Source organism: Malania oleifera, chromosome 1, assembly GCF_029873635.1.
Source record: "Malania oleifera isolate guangnan ecotype guangnan chromosome 1, ASM2987363v1, whole genome shotgun sequence".
NCBI classification, from domain to species: domain Eukaryota; kingdom Viridiplantae; phylum Streptophyta; class Magnoliopsida; order Santalales; family Ximeniaceae; genus Malania; species Malania oleifera.
In genome coordinates this window covers 98,829,352-98,850,636 of record NC_080417.1, presented here as the reverse complement: position 1 = coordinate 98,850,636, position 21,285 = coordinate 98,829,352, and the positions used below count along the sequence as shown (strand labels likewise).

General features: G+C 36.6%; 1 protein-coding gene across 3 annotated transcripts in view; it reads right to left on the bottom strand.

Annotated features, from left to right (window-relative positions):
• Nucleotides 1-20,660, bottom strand: part of LOC131153970 (sister chromatid cohesion protein SCC2) — a 60,256-nt gene extending 39,596 nt beyond the window's left edge. The window contains exons 1-15 of one of the 3 annotated variants that reach the window (XM_058106417.1): nucleotides 20,166-20,660; nucleotides 11,853-11,962; nucleotides 6,662-6,798; nucleotides 6,476-6,584; nucleotides 6,132-6,388; nucleotides 4,033-4,140; nucleotides 3,793-3,904; nucleotides 3,451-3,547; nucleotides 3,170-3,356; nucleotides 1,980-2,411; nucleotides 1,358-1,890; nucleotides 1,069-1,279; nucleotides 929-979; nucleotides 644-802; nucleotides 380-547 (exon numbers count right to left, since the gene is read on the bottom strand). In XM_058106417.1, coding sequence (XP_057962400.1) covers nucleotides 380-547; nucleotides 644-802; nucleotides 929-979; nucleotides 1,069-1,279; nucleotides 1,358-1,890; nucleotides 1,980-2,411; nucleotides 3,170-3,356; nucleotides 3,451-3,547; nucleotides 3,793-3,904; nucleotides 4,033-4,140; nucleotides 6,132-6,388; nucleotides 6,476-6,584; nucleotides 6,662-6,798; nucleotides 11,853-11,962; nucleotides 20,166-20,389 — 2,895 coding nt within the window. In that variant the 5' untranslated portion in view covers nucleotides 20,390-20,660. Of the gene's footprint in view, nucleotides 1-379; nucleotides 548-643; nucleotides 803-928; nucleotides 980-1,068; nucleotides 1,280-1,357; nucleotides 1,891-1,979; nucleotides 2,412-3,169; nucleotides 3,357-3,450; nucleotides 3,548-3,792; nucleotides 3,905-4,032; nucleotides 4,244-6,131; nucleotides 6,389-6,475; nucleotides 6,585-6,661; nucleotides 6,799-11,852; nucleotides 11,963-20,165 lie in introns of those variants that run through there. The other 2 variants (XM_058106422.1, XM_058106427.1) reach the window with 2 other exon arrangements.
• Between the last annotated feature and the right edge of the window lie 625 nt (nucleotides 20,661-21,285).

Sequence of the window (21,285 nt, the reverse complement as noted above, 5' to 3'; positions counted from 1 at the left end):
GATAAGAGCATTTACATTAAGCCAATCATCAATCTACAAGCCTACATGACAGAAATTCTCAGTAACAGGACAATCACTCAGCCAAAATGCTAACTGAACATATCATCAGTTTATTCTACCCATCTTCCCACTTCATCTCACCGGTCTCCATTATTTGCTGCTACTGGAGACCCAACTTCTTTAAACATGAATGAAAGAATTCATCAATGAACACTGAAACCTCTCTGCACAAATGTGCTTAGTAGAGCAATTTGATAAATTTACTCAAAACCCTCATAATCAGATTAAAAAAAGTTCCCAACTCAGACTGGCAGAAAGTATGGAACATGGCCTAAACTGTATGCACAAGAACAAATTCAGTTCATTGCTTCCCAACTACCTGAATGCTAGCTTCATCATCACTGACACGAGAAATAATCTCAATGCAAGCATTGGTAAATTCTGAGAAGTTAGCATTGGAAGTGCACATATCTCGGATGATTTTAATGGCTCGTTTCCGAACACTCACTCCAGTATCCTTTATCCTCTCTGCAACCTTCTCAAAATACTACAAGAGCACCCAAATAATGGTAGAAAGTGTAAATTTTTTAATATAGCATCTCCCAGATAAATATTACGATGAGTAGAATTCAGTTTGGAGTACCTTCAGACCAACATCAGGATGGGAAGCAATATGCCTACCAACAAGCTCCAGTGCTGCTTCTCTTACAGATATTGCAGAATCACAAAATCTTCCTTCCACGGCCAGTTGGACACGTTTTTCACAAAGAACCTCTGGATCAGCTTCCACAATAATACTAACCTGCACTTATAAATAACATAAGAAAAAAGGAAAAGGACGTGATGACTGTCTTCAGAAAAACCAGAAAAATGAAGCATTCTTTCAAATATAAGAGTGAGAAATCAATCAAGTGAAGTTGCCAATTACCGCACGCAATGCCTTTGCACGTATTACAGGAGAGTTCTCCCTTAAACTTGCCTGCAATCAGATGCATTATATGAACAAAAATATAAAAATAAATACTGCATCTCGTAATGAACAGAGAGTGGTCAGTATGGTTTACTAACCAGAAGCATAAAAAGAATCTTATCAAATCCTCTGGAGAAAGAACTTTTTTGCCCTAATGCTAAAGTTATCTTCTTGACTGAATTCCGTGTCAGCAATGAAGAAACTGCCCCCGAGTCACGCACAATGGCTTTTGATTTCAGTCTAGCAAGGTAGTACATAAACTTCTGCTGTGATTCCGGATCATCTTTGTACCATAGACAAAGATAAAACCTGCACATAACTAATTTGTCTATAGGATCAACACAAACACAAAATAAATAAAAAGGAGAGTCACGTTGAATTACAAACCAGCGAGCAAAAAGATGCACGTCATCCACAGAACCAGCATCCTGGAGGTAATTCAAAAGCATCTGTTGAACAATTTCAACTTTCGCAATTGAGTCAGTAGCTTCAGAAGTCTTTTTTAATGAAGAGGTATTCTTTTTCCCATCATCTTTGCACTGTGTCTTGCAATATGCATGTAATACAAGAAGTTGCTTCCTGGATTGGCAAAACTGACAATCCCAACCACGGACAGGCATTTCATGTTCTCTGATTCCCAAGCACTCTGCATGGAACAATCTCTGACAACCTTGACATACAAGAAGTGAGCTTTCACCTCGTCCGCTCAAACAAATTGAGCATGCATCTTTTGAATAACTAGAATCAACGTTGTCTCCACCAACTAACTCCTGTATAATCCAAAAATCATCTCTGCTGCAAAGCACAGCATCATGCTTCAACCTAGCAGCAATAGTTCCAAGAATGTCGATGGCCATGGATCGTGCAGAAATGTCTTTAGATTTCAGCCCAGCATTCTGGAGCAGTAATACACAAAGAACCTGCAAGTAACTGCTCCTTAACATGAAAGGAAGACAATCATTTGTTTTAAAAATAAAATAAATAAAAATGTAGAATTGGTATATATTACCTCCAGAATAGGAGCAGAAGCAGGATATTCCGGCAAATTCAAAGTTGTCAGTAAATCCATGACAAGATTCTCCATCATAACTTTTAATTCAGAGGCATCCTGAGATTTTACAGTTGTAAATCGCTGAAGAACACGACTCCAGAAAAGGCAACATGCCTCTGTGACTGCTTCATGGCATTTGGTCACATAACTAGCATCAATTGAGACTTCTAATATGAGACTGCCATTAGATGCTTGCCCAAAAGATTCAGGAAGGTTGGCACTACAGTGAACCAATTGAATAAGCAAAGCAGTGACCATCTGAATCTGCCTCTGCTCTTCATCAGGTAGGTGATAGGCTCTTAGCACGCGCTTTGAGGATGGTATCTTCCAAAGCAACTGAAGTGCTTCATCCATCACATGAGTACGATGCTGTTTGTATGAAGAGAATATCTGCAACTCCATCGACAAAGATGCAAAGCAGTTCAGACCAAGGTCTTAAATTTCGATTTCGACTAAAATTTCAAAGCTCCAAAAGTATGAAAATTTCTATGGGAATTTTGAATTCAATGTTGATTTCGATTTTGATTTGGAAAAACGATGGAAATTAGTAATAAAGCATGGAATTCTTTTATAAAACTTTTGAAATTGTTAATAGACATAATAATGTAAGTTCTAGGACTAATACATTACAAACTAAATACATTTATGTTGTGTATGAGGTCCAATAGTTGTAATATAATATGTGTATTAAACATATTCATAAGATAATGCGTATTAAACATATTTTGGTCAATATAAATGAAATTCATGAATCAATTAAGTATGATTTATTACACAAACAAAGATAATTTAGACATGAATGGTTAAATAAAATGTCGTTGTAACTTGTAAGTTTAATTTTTGCATATAATTTCAAAAGCTCTTGTAATAATATTTTCAACACCAAAGGGCAATTTTCTACAGTCAAAATTTCAACAAGTTTTACTAAAATTTTGAAATTTTGATAAATATCAGATAATTGGTTTAAATTTGGCCAGAAATTATGTGAGACGGAAATCGACTGCTATTTTTATTTCAAGGGTGATGGGAAGCGGAAATTTCGACAATTTTGTGGAAATTTAATGACATGGTTCAGACCAAATAGTTTTAGTGTGCCTATATAATGCAAAAGCTGTCAAAGGGAATCAAAAAAATACAAACTTCACTACCGCACTAATCAAAGTGATTGCTTTCAATTGCAAAAGCTGGACATTATCCACCAAGAATGTTGTGAAGCATGTCTTCACCAGTTGCAGAATGCAACTATCTGATAGGCGCTCTATCAATAACAAGTCTTTGAGAAAACCAAGAATAGTGCACAATTTCTGAAGTATAGAGTTCACAGCAGCAGAAACCCTGTATGGAACACATACAATAAGAGAAAAACTTCAATTCTGAAAAAGTTCATCATGAACCTTAAAGCTAGAAAAACAGCATTTGAAAAGCACACTTGTTTGCTGCAGATTTTTTAACTTTAACACTCCTAACAGTACGTCGTCTTTTGCTTGCAGAACCAAAATCAGCATCAGCTTCTTCATCATCATCACCTGAAAATTAAATGTAAAAGATTAGCTCATTATGGCAGAACAAAAAACAAAATGGCACGTAAGTCAATGCCATGAAGAACAATAAAGAGTAGCAAGCATCAGTTCCAACATGAATGAACAATGTGGAAACATATGCTGAAGCAGTAAACCAAAAGTAGCGTTAAGCAACATATCGCTTTGGGGTGGAGGGTGGGGAATTGTTTATGATAAACATCAAACTTTACTAGTCAAAAGAAAAAACATACCCTCTAATACCCCATTTTCACGTGGTTTATGCAAGGCCCGGTATGATGGATCACAAGCACACATAACGTCCATGATCTGATGCCTAGAGAACTCCAATATTCTTTCAATGACCTGAGACAGATAAAAGTTAAATGATCATACATAATTAAAAAAGAAGAAAATTTTAAATTGTAGAGCAGCAAAACATCATAAAACCAGCACTGTTAAATTTAACAAGTACACAAGGAGAAAGCTAATACCTCCTCCTTATAGAGCTGCTTTGGCATTTCATTATGAGCCATTACCGCTATAGCTGCATGAATGGACTCCAAGGCGCAAAAAATTGATGAAACTACATCTGAATCTGACTGGAAAATTTTTCAAAAGTAAATACGCCAGAGCATTAAAAAAAAATTTGGAGGGAAAAACACACACACACGCACACAGAACACAAATTAATAGAGTCAAATATCCCAACATACCATACTACCAAACTAGAGTAACAAATGTAAATAAAAGCAAGATTTGCAAATAACCATTTTATAATAGATTCCCCAGATTTTGTCTTCACCCAGAAATTACGTTAATGAAATTACAGTATTTAATCGCAGTTCTAATGCAAACAAAGATACAGATTTGCAAGAAACACCAAACTTAAATTTATCATCAAGAATTGAACTTCAGCTGAAAAAAACAAAGATACCAATAAAATGAATGAAATTTCAGTATTTACACAAAATTCAAAGCCTCAACTTAATTCTGATAGATGCCTGCATGAAAAAATCAAAGTTTGAATACCATAGGCATTGTTAGATCCATTAGTCAAAAATCTAGAGGAGGCTTTACCAACAAAGCTGCTTTTACTTTCTCAACCATAATTCTATTGAACTCCATCTTGAATGACACTGTCAATAATGACCTCTGGCAGCCCCCAAATTGAAGAAAATCAGTGAAAACTGTCTATTACCATAAACCAGAGCTACCTAACTTGTGTAGTGATTTTGAAGTAAAAAATCTGAGTGAGAACCAAGAAAGCATTTCCATAATCTCACAATCTTCCTTGCAGAAGAATCTCAAAGAACAGGAGGGCCACAAACATTCTCCTTCACAAAATGTCAGTTATCAACTTTACAGAAGATTACAATCCAAATCAAACCACTACGGGAATTTCTAATGACCTGGCTGAGTAAGGCTCAATTTTAGCCCACATACTTGTAGGCTCGGTGCTTGAATGCATGCTAGTCCTACTAATCAAGCAGGCAAATTGGAATGTCACATACACAGAAAGTCATGATACAATAAGCTTCAGAGCCTAGCTTCTTGATTAGTTCAAAGATGGGGCTCACAACTGATGACAAAAGAAACAGCTCAGCGAGCAAATTTTGGAGGGAGAAGTGTGTGTTTAAAACTGGTTAAACTGCCCTTCCAACTAGCCCCAAGCAAATCTCCATAGTGGGGGGCTTGTCAGGTTATAATGCAGAAGAAGTGCTCACTAAAAAAGGCATCAAACCAACACAAATTAGAACAAGGCCTAATTTTATCCATCCACCAACAGAGCATATAATATACTGAATCCAATCAAGGACCCAACACACAGCAGCATTCTTGCAGGTAAATCCAGACAAAGCTAACTGACAAAGTTGTTCGAAGTGAGATCGAACGGGCCAAAAGGAAAGTAGAATTGTTGAAGAAGATAACCAGAACAAACATCAAATGAATGATTCAAGCAACAGTTCAGTTGACAAAAACCGGAAAGAAGTTCTTGCAGAACAATTCAGACACCATTGTCTGACAAAAGTGTTCATTGTGGGATTGAACTAGCCAAAAGGAAAGTGGAATTGTCGAAGAAGACAATAAGGAACCAACATCAAACTAGTGATTCAGGCCACAGCTGACAAAGAAATTAGCAAATAAATTTCAGGTGTAAATGTTTAATTAATGCATGCTTTCAAAGCAAAACTATTTTTGCCTAAAATTTTTACAGTCAATCTTACAGCACATATTGCAAACTAAAAATTTCGATGTGGCTCAAGAATTTTTTTAAAGGAGGGGAAGGAAGCGTAGGAAAAGGGTTACAGATCAAAATTCATTTTTATTTGAATCAACAGGGACATTAAATGTAATGTATTTATACTAAATTTCAAAAAATTGTGAAAAAGTTTTTGCAAGTATGAAATGAGTACTTAGGGAAGTGAGACCCTGTGCAGAGGTATAGGACATTGGGGTGAAAAGTGATGAATATGCAAAGAGAATTTGCTGTAATATTAGTTCCAAAAAACACACAGAAAAACAAAAACAAAAAAAAAAAAGAAAGCTACATCAAAAAATGCAGAACTGCAATAAGTTGAAGCAAACTTACATGTTCACATTCATCTACTGATAAACCTTCTGCATGATGAATCTGGTGATCTAAAACCTTTAACAGTCTTACAAGAAAATCTACAGGAACAAAATGTAGAATTTTTTTTGCACGGATAGTCATTACTTCATTTACAAGCATTCTAAGATCAGATATGGGCAATGACAACCACTCTGCCTCATCCCGATCGTCACTAGGAACTTCTGCTCTGCTACAGAAGTCCTCCAGCACCTCACAAAAACGTCCAATGGTGGCATCTAAAAAAAAACAAGTTGCAACTCAATTAGACAAAGAGGGTGCTTAAAAAAGAGGATAAAAATATGAAGACATTAGAAACTAAGAACCAGTGAGGCAACCCTGAAGCTCAGAGGGATCTTGTTCAATGGAAGATGAAACGTCACTAGTTCCTTTCTTCTTCAACTTTACTTTTCTAGAAGAAGAGGCAACTGTGTCCTGCAATTTCACTATCAAACTTTAGCAACAGAAACATCCAATCATCTATTACCAAACCAAATAAAATGACTACACACATTAACAATGACATGGTCAAATTGATGATTAAGGCTTCCTCCATGGTCTTTTTGGGCTTGCCCAGTAACAGGTACATTCCGCTCAGAGGGCTTCTTTTCAGAAACAGCACTATTGGTGATCTGCTCCTTGATGGGACCTGAGAAACTTGAACAATGCAATAAACAATAAGCAGTGCAACACTACATTTCTTAAAGAATATCCTCGCATTCTATCACCAAGACAGAACAGAATCATGGCAAATAATAATGAGAAATTGTGGCAGACTTGCATAGAAAACAACAAAGAATGGTCTCAGTTGAGACAGGGAAGCAACTAAAGCCCAGCAACACTATGGGCCCAATTAGTTTTCGAAAACATTTTCCATTTTCCAATTTATAGATTTCCAAAGAATTATTAAAAAAAATTGCTTATTTTTTAACATTTCAAGATTCGTATTAAAAAGATAGAAAATAAAGAATTGGTTTAAATGTGCAAAATATTTTTTCAATTACCACCACAAAAAAAGACAACTTGTTTTCCAATTTTCCAAAAATTTAAGGTAACACATAGAACTATGGATTTTTGGGCTTGAATTTGGATTTGTGTGGATTTTGAAGAAATTTTATACATAATATACACAAATTAAAGTCTAACATTTGAATTCCATGCTCCCATAAGGAAAGTAAGAATTAGAAATCTAGAAAAATAATGAGAAAATATCTTCCAACTTTTCTACATAAATTTGGAAAATTGGAAAACAAGGTGGCATTTAAGAAATTATTTGAAAAATTAGAAATGAAAAATATTAGTATTTTCACAAGAAAATATCGCCAAAACTGTTTATTGTTGTTCATTTATTTCATAAAAATGTTGTAAAAATGAAAAATTAGCTATCTTTTTTGTAACTTTTTTCGGAAAGCTAAAATCAAAAATGAAAACTGTTTTCCAAAACTAAACAGGCCCCACAATTTCTTAAAGAATATCCATGCATTCTAACACCATGGAAAATAAAATGGAATGGGATAATGGCCCATAATAAGAAGTAAAAGGTATTTTTGGTATTCCTATATAAAGAAATTTAAGAGTAAATGGAACATCGAGTGTGTACATGCAAGTGTGTGTATTCATCAAGACGAAATAAAAAAACTGCTGAAACATTTTAAGGGAATAAAAACTAATAATTTAGCTATTGTCAAATCTTCAATTATCCCCAAAGCTTAGGCTGCAAGGAATTGGACCCAGAAATGTGTATCACACTATTCAACATCCCAATAGAATCATCTCAGAGTCCTAACATGAGGCCCAGAGTTATCCAACAAACTCTGAGTTTGAATGTCATTCCCAGAAATTTCTTGAACTGAGGTGGCAGAATTCCATGTGTTAGATTACCACTTTGCCTAAAAGTTTAAGCTGTTAGGTTGTGAGCCAACAATGCATATCAAGTTTTCTAACACTCCCCCTTACATGCAGCCCGGCAGCACATGAAGAGACAACAACACAGTAAATAATATGGGAATGCAATAATATTTTAAGCACTGCCCAATAAACGCGGGCAACAAGACTAGAAACAGGACCTCCTAGTAACCAGCTCAAATACCGTGTTAGATTACCACTTTTTACCTAAAAGCTTGAGCTGTTAGGTTGTGGTCCAACAATGTATATCAAGCTTTAACACCATCTTTTACCTTCTGTTTTTCTTTAGAAACATCATCCTCAAAAATATAAATTCCATCTAAACCTTCTAAAGGAGGAAGCAGCACATAAGATAAATCCCCGAAGCAATCAAAATAAGAATCAGAATAAAAGCCATGCTGATCCCGAATACGATCCAAAATTAAATCCCTTTCACATTCAAAATCAATACTTCCTACACTGTCATCATCCGAAACACTCCCCCTCTTACTATCCTTACTCGTATTAGCCCTCTCACCCTTGGCTCCTCCACTATACTTGAAAAACCATTGGAACCTCTTAATAATTTTATTTTTTTCTCACCGGACAAATCTCACTTATCTTCAATATGTTTTCTCCTTTCAAAACCCATTTGCAGTTCCTTACAGCAAGTGTAAACCTTTCGACTCCTCAAATTATCCGAATTGGCTCCCTTACCAACTGGATTTCCTTCCGAGCAAATAATAAATCCCTAAACTTTCAACCTGACAACAATTAAGATTCTTAGAAGAAGAACCCCCCACTTTGATCCCTAGAACCCCTCCCACTATCGTTCTTCACCTGAAGAGGAGAAACGTCACCCTCCAGAATATTAGTAGAGTTATTAGAAACCCACCTTTCTGCTTCAGTCTCCTTCTCTTTATTCTTTTCAAAGAAACTTCTCTCATCATGACCACCATGGATGTCGTTCGAATATGAACGCAGCTCTGAACTGAATGAAACATCATGGATCTTGTTCAAAGATAAGCGCAGCTCTGAATCGAACTCATCTTGCTTCTGCTCAGAAGGATGCTGACCTCCCGTGGCCATAACCTCACAGGTTTAAATGGAAGGGCTTCATTATGATTGGGGCTCAATAAAGGCTTTTTGGGCCTGCCTACTCAACTGGCCCATTTGTGAATAACCCTGCTTTATTTTCTCACTAACCAAGCCCAATATGGAGTCATAAGACTGTTCTTGGGCCCCTTTAACAGACAAGCCTAACATAGATTTTAATAGGCTTATATTGTTTTCAAACAACCAGCCCAAGCCTATATTAATCGACAAAGATCCAGGCCCAGCCCACTCAATCTCTGTCATTCCGTCCTCCACGCAGGGAACCCTATTTGCTTCTGATCTCAACTGCTCAAGCCAGAACATTTGCCCTAAGCACCGTCAGTTGTTCGTGAATAGCTACTGAAGGATCTCCTCTTGCATTTCCCCCTCACAACCAACAAAACATCTCCGGCAGACACTTGGAAATCGAACAAACTCCACCAGCATCTAGACTTCCTGATACTACCTAACTCCAGGATCAATTCTCATAGATCTTCTTACTACCTACTCCATCAGAGCCTGACCAAAAAGAGCTAACCAGAACAAAGAATTCATCCCAAATCAAGACCATCCATCGCCTTTTCATCCTTCAGGGACAAAAACAGAATACTTTTCACCCCTTCCATTCGTGCCCTAGATCCAGGAACTTCCCCGCCCTAGTCACATGAATTATAATCAACATAACCCACCCAAAAGCTACGAAAACCCTTGCTCAACCTTCCAGCAAGAGAGAAGAAACCCTGTGAGAACCATGTTGCTGCAGCTGAAGAGGGTTGTACCCAACGATTGCGTTGACAATTCTTCTCAAGAATGAATAGAGCTCCAACTTTCCCTAGTTTATTCAATCCCAGATTGAAGGGTTCCCTCCAATCTGAACTGAAAAAAAACCCACAATCAATAATTAAGTGTACCATTGTAATAAGCGAAAGCGAGATGAGCAAGAGTGAGGAGCAAGGGAGAAATCTTTGCTTGAGAGAGAAAACCATCATGAGAGATACTGGAGAATAATGGTACAGGAGATTAATTTTCAATTCCTTTTCTCTTCCTTCAATTTCTTAGAAACTAAACCCACAAAAAAATAAATAAACATTTTATCCTCAAATTTATAATATCAAGTTTCAATTAAATTTTATTTGTTTCTAAGAAATCTGAAAACTATCAAAAATTAATGTTTCTAACCCAAGGAATATAATGCCTAGCTGATTGATAGTATAGAAGATTAATTTTTCAATTGCTTTTCTTTTCCTTCAATTTCTTAGAAACCAAACAAAGGGAAAAAAAAAAAAAGGAATACTGCATACAAAATGAAAATGAAACTCATAAGTCAAAGCACCAAAGAAAAAAACAAAAAACACTGTTGATGAAAAACTATGAATTAGATCTGAAAGCTGGCAAAAAATATCAATACTATTTTTTTCCCATTTTTCAAAACCAAACAGAAGAAATAACACTGAACATAAAAATTGAAGTACACAAAATGAAAATAAAACTTCAATAAATGATCAATTGACACAAATTATCGGAAGGAATTGAATCAAAAAATATATCTTGCCAATGAATCTTAGATCAATGATTGGAATCAAAACCCTCACACGATGATCATAGAACAATAAATGGAAGGTGCAAAAATGAATTGGCAATGTCAAATATCCTGGAACAACATAGATCAGGGAGCAAAATGGACATTTTCACCAGCTGTTCAATGCTATAGAAGGGAGGGGAAGAAGAATAGCACATAAACAAGCTTCCGAGGGCCACCATGTTTGATTCACTGACATGGCTTATCTCATTCACCAACGCAGCCAACAACACATTGCAAATCAAAGGAATTGAAGCGATTAACTGCAGATTAATTATTGAAGCCAAAGAAAACAACCAACGATGAAGCTCCCAACAAGAAGATCTGAGCCGATCTTCCATAATCCATAGTTGCAACCAGCAATGAAGCTCCCTCTCCGTGTAATCCAGCATAGAAGATCTAATGAAAGTGTTACATATTCAATTGTTTGTAGGCATTTTCTCCGCAAGCAGCACCATGGCAGACACACCAGATTCGAGTGATTGAAGCCACACCAATGGAGCAAGTACAGAGTACTTTGCCTCATTCATTGTCATCCGCAGCAGCTGCTGGTACTTCGAAAATGCCTCTGCGACCACCTCACCTTCTCCACTCCGGAGATTTTCTTCAACATCACTGGAGAGTTGATTTTGCACTTCCTTCTAAATTTTTCTTGATTTTACAGACTGTGAAATTGCTTTGAAAAAAATAAGAATAAATTTTGGAAAGGGAAATTTCTGAGCTTTAGGATTTTTAATTATAGGGGCATCATGTTGGACAAGAAAGCTGCAAGCCTAGGTTAAATGGATCACCCTTTTATGACCCATATAATTATATAGATGTACCCTAACCCATTTATTTGTAGTGGCTATTGGTGGGTTAATGGGTATGAGTTATAATTGCCACTTATGATCTTGGCCTTAAAAAAGTTCAAAGAACTAGCGCAAAACATGAAAATAGACTACTCATTTCAAACAAAGTAACCGGCATATAATGTCAACAAGTAGCAGTATCTTATTATGGCATCAGGTGCCATGGTAAAAGCATCTTATCAACCAAATTTTGTATCAACTAATAGCAACTCCATTTATAATTCATAAATATAAAGGGAAAAAAAAACAAGCGGAGGGGGAAGTGGAGGGAGACTAACTGTACATTTTGTTTACCTGGAGTAATATACTCAAATGCCTGAGAATTGTAACAGAGAACTTCATTGTACAGGTCTAAAGGCTCTCGAAAACCATGAGGAAGAGAGGTTGCATCATCCCTAAGATTCCTGCAGACAAAACCTAATGAGACCAAGGGCAAGAGACTGCAACATGATATAGACGAACAAGCAGCACTTGCAGACAAGTTCTTAAATTTTTATTTCAAGTTACAAAATTATGGAAATTTCAAAGTCGATGTCGATTTCAATTTCAATTTTAAAATATTACGGAAATTATAAGCAAAACAAAGAATCTTATGAAATTTTAGAAATTGTTAATAATCATAATAATACAAGAACTAGAACAAAATTATTATCATTAATATACATCAATCACACGTAATGGTAAATAAGGTGCAACAATGTAACATAATAATCATACTGAACAAATTTAATATTTAATAAAATTCAATTAATTAAAGTAAATTCATAAACTAGCTTAACATATTTGACAAATTCATATAATGGGACATAAATAGTCAAATAAAATGTTGTATCTGATATCTAAGCTTAATTTTTTAAAATATTTTAAAAGCTTGAATGCTATAATTCATATCCTTGTAATAATCCTTAGTTTCAAAAGTAAAAAAAGTTTGATTAAGAGCGAAATTTCAATTTGGGTTTTTGAATCACAGATTCTAAATTAAAGGAAATTTTATTAGTTAAAATTTTGACAAAATTTGCTATAGTTTCCAGATTTCAATCAATTTCAGACAATTTGAGGGAATTACGATGGAAATTTTGCAATCTGGAAATTGATTGCCATTTCAATTTCAAGGGAGGTGGAAATCTGAAATTTAAATGAAAATTTAGTGGAAATTCAAGACCATGCTTATAAACAAGGTGTGCTCCAATTCTGTACAAATTAATATAGCATAACACATTCACAACAGATAAGGCATAACACCAGTAGGGGATGACATAAAGGAAGGGCAGTTTAGATGGTTTGGGCATTCAAAACACATGCCAAGCAGTGCACCAGTGAGGAGAAGTGAGTTAGTTACTGTTACTGGTATTAGAAAAGGTAGGGGTAGACCTAAAATAACACAAAATGAGATAGTGAGGAAGGACTAGAGCTAGCTAAAGAAAATGTCATCAAACAGATGAATTGGCGAAAAAGGATTCATGTAGCCGACTCCACCTAGTGGGGCTTAAGGCTCGCTTTTGTTGCTCTTGTTGAACATATTCACAATAGAGCAAAATGGAAAATTCATTTTAGATTTTAATAAGAAAAAATGTCAATTATCCACACAAAAGTCAGTTCATTTTGGATTTAAGAACAGTCCAGATCTTCCAAGTACTGATACCAACACATGACAAAAACACATCCAACACAACAACACAAAAACTTTCAAAAAGACAAGGATAAGAAAGGGCTGGGATATGCCAATTAATTGATTTTAAAATTTCATATTTAGGTATATTTAGTACTATTTTTTTTTTCCTTTTAGATGTAAAATAGTGTGATAAAGTAAATTTACGACGACTGTTGAGTTTTAGGCATCATTAATGTACATTCTACAAATAAATTTCATCTACATTCATTCCAACATTCATATTTCATAATTTGACAGTACATATCTAAAGTACTATCAGATTTATAACATACTCACAAAAGCATCATATCAAAAATCACTTAGAAACAAAAAACAAGCAAATGGAAAAAAGAAGCATGAAAAACATTTGTCAAAGAACTAGTAGTAATTTAGCAATATATATATATATATATATATATATATAAAATAAAAAATCTAAAAGATGCATCAGTCTGTTTCAAGAAGTGTTAAGGCTGTGTCTAAAATCATTTCGGCTGTGTGAAATTAAATTGATCAATTCATTTTTCAAAGGTGCTGAAAATGTATTGGTGTATTGGGCCATGTTGGACAAGTTTTGGTGTGCAACACATTGGACATGGAAACTTGGAGGTTCTTGGACTTTCAGCGCTTCTTTGGTCCAGAGAGACTTTCTACATGGATTAGAGATATCATATTTTTTAATTCCATTTTCTTCAACAATCATTTTGGACATGTGATCATGATCAAGCAATGCCCATTATTTTCTTGCTGCTTATCTCCCATTTTCCCAAATCCCATTCATTGTTTTATATAAACTATTTCGGCTATAACAGACAAATTGAATCACAGAATTTTGCTAACTCGATACTTTATAGTTTCATTGCGTATTTCTCACTGATTGCATGCCATTTTAGTAGTCTTTTTTGGATAGGGAAAGAATATGCATCAAAAAAAAGGAAGAATGTACAAGGATTTGGATAAGACATCCTCCAAATTGAAGCAAAATAGAAAACGAGGAAACAAAAGCAAAAACAAAAACAAAAAAAAAATGAAAAAAAAAAAAAAAGAAACAAGCCCAAGCCAAACTAGCAGAGCCAGCTATCACAGTCTCACATCAAATGTTACTATAGAGATCACTCTGACGAGAACGTCGAATATTAGACAAGAGAGTCTGTCACGGTCCCACATCAAATGTGTTCTAGGGAGATCTTGGGCTTATAAGGTTGATTTACACTCCAACTATGTGAGGCGCCTTTTATAGGACAAATCCGTGAGGCTAGTGGGCCAAAGCGGACAATAACTCACCGAAGTTAGACAAAAGACTGTTACATTTGGTATCATGTAAGTGGATCCACCCTACGAGTAATATAATGTGAGTGGATCCTACACAGAGTCCTACACAGAGGTATAAGTCACTCTGACGAGGACGTCAAAAATGTGAGAGCCTATCATGGTCTCACATCGGATGTGTGCTAGGGAGATCACTTTGACGAGAACGTCAATCCAATGAGAGAGCTTGTCACGGTCCCACATTGGATGTGTACTAGGGAAATCTTGGGCTTACAAGATTGGTTTAGGCTTAAACTATGTGAAATGTCTATTATAGGACAAAACCCGAGGCCAGCAGGCCAAAGCGGGCAATACCTAACCGGAGTTGGGCCCAAGACCGTTACACCAGGCAATCACACTAAATAAACCGAAAAAAAAACTCACCCTCCCAACGCATCCTGATAAAAAAAACCCACAATGAAGCTATGAAAAAAATTGATCCCAAATCAAATCGATGGCAGAAGCCATACATCCGAAAATACATGCATTTCTCTCTAGCCAAAGCCCATACAAAACTAGAAAAAAAATTGCAAATTTCCATAAACCCTCATCTATATGCCTCCCAAACCACACAAATCAAAAAAAAAAAAAATCCTCTAAAGTACTAGGATATAAAGCTCCCAGCGCTAATGGCTTCACTTTGGCTATTTTCCAAAGAAATTGAGGTCTTCTCAGATAGGACTGAATCTATGTTCTTGAAGACTTTCAAAACAAGTAAATTCGAGACTAGCATGAACTCAATATTTATCTCTTTGATACCCTATTTCCTTGGCTTGCATCATCAAAGATTTCCACCCAATTGGCCTTGTTGGCAGCTTGTACAAGCTCCATTCCAATGTCTTCGCAGAAAGGCTTAAAATTGCAATTTTGGAGGCTATCAGGAAGCACCAGCATGCCTTTGTAGCAGGTGCGCAGATAAGTGATGCAGCCCTAATTGCGAACGAAGTCGTGGATACCTATATTAAGAAAAAGAAAAAAGGAGTGATCTGCAGTTGGACATGGAGAATGCGTGACCATCTGAATTGGAATTCCCTGCACATATTCTCAGAAGAATTGGTTTTGAGGAACTCTGGTGCAGCTGGATCTATCAATGTATTTCTTCCCCCTCATTCTTAGTACTCATTAATGGCTTCCGTACAAACTTTTTTCCATTCGTTTAGAGGTTTGAGGCAAGGGATCCCCTCTCCCCTTTATTTTTTATCACTGTTATGGAAGTGTTGAACCTCACGATAAATAAAGCCAATGAAGGAGGCCTACTCAAGGGGCTTAGTATCAGAATGAACGACACAAATCTGGCTGTCTCCCATCTTCTTTTTGCAGATGACACCATCATTTTGTGTGAAGATGATCCTGAGAAAATCATCAATCTCAAGTGCACTCTCCTCGAGTTCGAAGCAATTTTAGGCTAGGAAGTGAATTTGGGAAAAAGGGAGATTTATTCCAATGGGGATTTGCAACTATGAGCCTCTAAATGCGGTCCTTATAGGATGTCAAATAGGGGCTTTTCCAATCACCTATATCAGTCTTCCTCTGGGAGCCAAGTTTAACGATGAGGGAGTTTGGGACCCCATAGTTAGAATATTTGAAAGAATCTTGCTAGTTAGAAAAGGAATTACCTGTCAAAAAGTGGAAGATTCAGGAAGACTGATACTCATTAAAAGCAATTTATCCAACCTCCCGGACTATTTTATGTCTCTTTTCCCTAACCCTAGTTCAGTGAGGAGGAGGTTGGGAGGTATTCAAAGGAGATTTCTAATGGGAAACATGGGTGAGGATATTAAATATCATTTGGTCAAATAGGAGATGGTTAAACAACCTATTCAAAAAGGAGAGTTGAGTTTAAAATCTCTTCCCTCTTTCGATAAAGCCCTCCTAGGGAATGGCTCTAAAGATTAACGAAGGAGAATAACCATTTTTGGAGGGAAGTTACTACCACTGATTACAGTCTTCATCACAATGACTAGGCCCCTAAAGAGGGGCATGGAGCATTGGAGCTCACCTTGTTTGTGCTTGGAAATTCGTCAAGAGAGGATGAGACAATTTCCTCTCTATCATTATTTTCAATTGGGGAATGAGGAGAATGTATTCTTTTGGCATGACATTTGGTATGGCAAGTCCCCACTCAACAAAAAATAGCCTTCTATCTTCAAGCTGGCCAGCGACAAAGATGCTTATTAGCCAGCACCTTAAGCTCACTAATCAGGGGATGTTGTGGAATATTCCTCTTGGTAGGAATGCCTTCAAATGGAAAATTGATCATTTGACATAATTCTACAGCAGCCTTTATAAAATACAACACCAGAACACAACCAATGAGCCCAAGTTTGGATAAAGATGAGGACTTTATAGTCTGATACTACTATAACATTGCATCTCTACGACAAAATAATTGCAGCAAATACCCTTCAAAACTCATCTGGAAAACTGCAGCCCCCACAAAGGTTGTTTTCTTCAAGTGGAAGGCAACTCTCCGGAAAAAATTTACCATTGACAACCTCCAAAAAAAGGGCTTGCCTCTAGTTAACAGGCACTACTTACGTCTAGAACAAGCTGAATTAGTTGAGCACATTCTCTTGCTCTGCTTTTGGTTCAGAAGTTCTAGAACTTGGCCATTTCCCTACTCAAGCAAAAGTGGGTCACTGCCAGAAGTGTGGAGAGTGAGCTATGGGCTTGGAAAGAAGGAAGGCTCTTTCCCTCATCCCCATTGCCATTTTTTGGTCAGAGTGAAGGGAAAGAAACAAAACAGCTTTTGAAGGATCAGCTTTGCCATTTCACATTGTAAAGGATCATTGGATAAGTATGGTTTCTAATTGGCAAAAGTGGCTGGTGGTGGGGAGTATTAATGTAATCCTCATTCCATGATTTCTTTGACACCCTAAGTAAGGGATTGTTCTTGTACCTTCACTATAATTGGGTTGCATCCCCTTGATGCCATTTAATAAAGTTCCTTTGGTGATCAAAAAAAGTTAAAATGCCCATAAGAACATGATACATCCAACTTGCTTCTCCAACAAGCTTTATGTGTCAAAGATTGAGAGGATGGGATGCAGCTAGCCCAATGGGATTTAACCCCAAATAATGAGTGTTCAGTCATATCTAATATAGTCGCAACTAGCCAGTTTTTAACTATAACTTTTTCAAAGACAATTTAGTTAGGTTCCCCCAACAAACAAGGGGCACACCAACCATGCCCCTTCACTTCCTCCGATCGTAAAGCCCTCTGACCCCCTTCATTTGTCTTTCATCCTCTTCAAAAGTAAGCTACTTCCTACTTCTCATCCTTGTATGAAGCTCCTCTTATTTCACGTTTTGGGAAAAATGAAAAAAATCTTGAGCCACCTCTTTAAAGAACCCCAGAGTTATATTCAAGAAGGCTTTTATTCCTTCATATGCCTTATTGCTTCATCTAAGTAGGTTTGGGCTAGGTTGTTGTGCTCCTGCTACCTCCTTGCTTACCTTGAATTTCAAGCTTTCGGTCATCAAGCTTATCTGCCATATACACAAGATTGGTAGAGTTTCCTATGAAAGGTAAATTTGGAAGATCGCCCAGCAGACAAAATGTCAGGAGGGGGGGAGATTAGAGCCCTTCAGAAATTTGTTTTATTTTTTTTTTCAATTGGGGGAGGCTACTAAAGACTGTAACTTAGCAATTGATCATTTTTCAGAGAAGCAAGACTTTCGTGAATCAATGCTTTATGTGTAAAGATGGAAATTCACTCAGTCATATTTGCTTCAATCCCCATTTGCTTGAAGGCTTTGAAAGTTCACTTATGCAATGACAGGTATTTGTTGGGTTTATTGCATAGCAAAGGCCCTTTGGAAGAAAGGCTAAGAGCTCAAGGAGATTTTTTGGTCTCTTATTTCTTTTGCTATTTTTTGAATTGTATCTCAAGGAAAGAGAGAGAGAGAGAGAAAAAGAGCTTTTGAAGGCTAGAATCAAACCCCCATGTTTAATAGGAGTGATGAGAGTCAGTAGACAAAATTCATTTCTTTGGGGGGAAGAGCATTTTTACTTCTAATTGTGATGAATATGTAAATCTTGTTGACAGCCTACTTTTCCACAAGTCTGTGACAGTTCAATTTTGAGATTTCATACTCACCTACTGCTCTCGGAGATGTTTCTTTTCATTTTAACACTAACATAATACTACATATTTAATGATTTAAAAACCTTCTAAAAAGCTTTCACTTTGAGTACATTACCCAACTTTAAATTTCAATTTGCTTGTATGCCAAGCTACTTTAAAACAGCAAACTACAAGCTACTATGAAATACATTGAACATAGTTCGAGCATAATTGTTAAGAGTATGTACAATTATACTTTCACCTACTTTTTTAATCCACTTCCAGCGTGAAGTTAAATTTTTAAAGTATCCAAGCTACCATAAAATAAGTAAAATTTTAAAGAAAAAAATATACAATTCAAATTCGCCAATCAAAGCAAAGATGACCATGTTCATCTCCACTAAGAATAAAGAGAACCAGGTGCAGTTTTCAAATTTCAACAATTGTTCAATATAATTCACAATTTCACCAAAGTATTCCAAAAATATCCCTACAAAACCACGAGCTGTCTTAAAGAACGGAGAGGGTATACATGCCATACAATACAAATCAAACTCCAAATTGACTTCAGTTTCAGCCTCTACATATCTATCATCATCTTAAGATTCTTAACAGTTACTATGAGAACAGTTATTTAGCTGTGATGAGAACTTCCAAAGGCAGTGGATAACACGCCCTAGGCTAGTAGTTTTGATCATATGTGTTATCCCAAAACAGTTTGAACAGTTTCAAAATAACCTTATGAAATAAATTTTTCAGAAAAACAGGTGAAAACATATCTGGTAATGTCACCAAATAATGGAAGATACTTGAAAATTATAGAAAACTTATGGGAATTTTATCACTTATTTCATGCACTATGGCAAAATAGCTGAAGAAAGTGCAAAAGAATGAACAAAACAATTATTTAGAGTAAATATTCTTTGAATTTTAAGGACCAAATCCAACAAAACCAAGATATAATGGTTTTACTTGAAAACTTATATGGTCTTACTTGAGGACCTAATATCAACGTGAAACAGACAATTGAAAATCTTCATCTTACTGGCCTGAATACAAATATCATAACGAGTGTGGGCAGAAGCAACAAGGGCACATCTGACAATGATGAGGCAACAATGGTTGTTTTTTGTTACGAGAAACTCCTTGAGAACATCAGTTTCTACACACTTACCATATAAAGCTTCAATTTGCAAAGCGTTGCTGATCAAAACTGCATCCAACATTTGTTTTGAATTTTACTAGTGAAGGAATTGGTAAGAGCAATAATTGCAACCAGGCCAATGGCACTCATTGCTCACAACAAAGCCTACATCACTCATTCCTTGCAATTAAAAAGTAATAGTAATTACAAAGAAATGTGCAACTCAATTCCACTTCAACTCAAACATATTCAAATTTCAAACTGCCCACAACTTAAGCCACCAGGCGAAAGAAATCCTGCTGTTGAAAGCATGAGAAACAAAGAACAAGCAAAACAATAGCATGGAATTACACTTGAATTATAAGATGATTTCAGTTTCAAATCACAATTCGTAGTGTTGAAGTAGTTGTATGCAGCAGATTTCAGAGACCACTTACAGGTACGAAACATCGGTGTCGCGAAGCAGATCAGCAATCTTGCTGGCCTGAGCAAGAACCTCATTTCGATTCAATGACCTCGGCTCATCGAACAACCGGAGTTGCTGATCGAATGCCCCGCAGAACACAGGGAGCGAGGGCAGCGGTAGGCACGGCGCAACCTCGGAGTGGACCGTGTTCGAGAGCGTGGTGCCTCGGAGGCTCGAACCGCTCGGGGCACTCATTGATTAGTACTGTAGCACCATCGATGCAGACTCTCGCACAACGAAATTGCATAGAAAAGTGTGGGAATCTAGGGTTTGGAGCATGACACTGCGGCTTCAGAGATAGAAAGTGAGTACAGAGAAATCGAGCAGCCTTAGAGAGAGAAACTCGAGGAGGCAAGGGAGATGGGGGGAGAGAGAGAAGGAGGAGGCAAATGGCGGGGAAAGCGTAGGAAGAAATTCGGGGACTATATCGGCGAGGATTTGCCGGGCGGTTGAAATTTATAGCAGCGACGAAGAGTCCAGTATGTGAAGTTATGAATTTGCCCTTGGCCTCTTGAAATTTTCCTTGTGATCGGGAAATGGTCTTGCATTGCAGTACGTGTCGGCCTGTGGCCCGCTGGCCGCGGCATCTAATAGCGAAAGGTTCCGTTCTACTCACAGTGTCCAGCCTAAAACAAAACTAGCTCCTTGGCATGATCAAGAGGCAAAGGCAGCTGAAATTTTGTCCTAAACAATTAAAGAATAGCTGGGTAGTGATTTTTATTATATTACCTAAAATTATTTTAAATTTATTTGCATCCGCCTAAATTAAATTTAAAATCCAAATTTCATACTTTTCAAAATTAGTGAATATTTTACACTTTGACTATAGCAACAACATTATGTGCGGAGTTAGTTATGCTTAGTTTTATTTCAAAAACACTTCCTATTTTCCTTCACCATTCAAAAAATTGAGTTTGTGTTTTAGGCGCATGAAGTCCTTTGCATGTGCACAAGTATTTGGGTAGATGGTGTGTTTTAAAGAGATAGAGACAAAAAGAGGGGGATGGCTAATCAAAACTCTTTGTATTCCTTGCATACATGTTACTTTTTAATGGTTTTTCTTTTAAATCCAATTCATCGTGCAATTACTT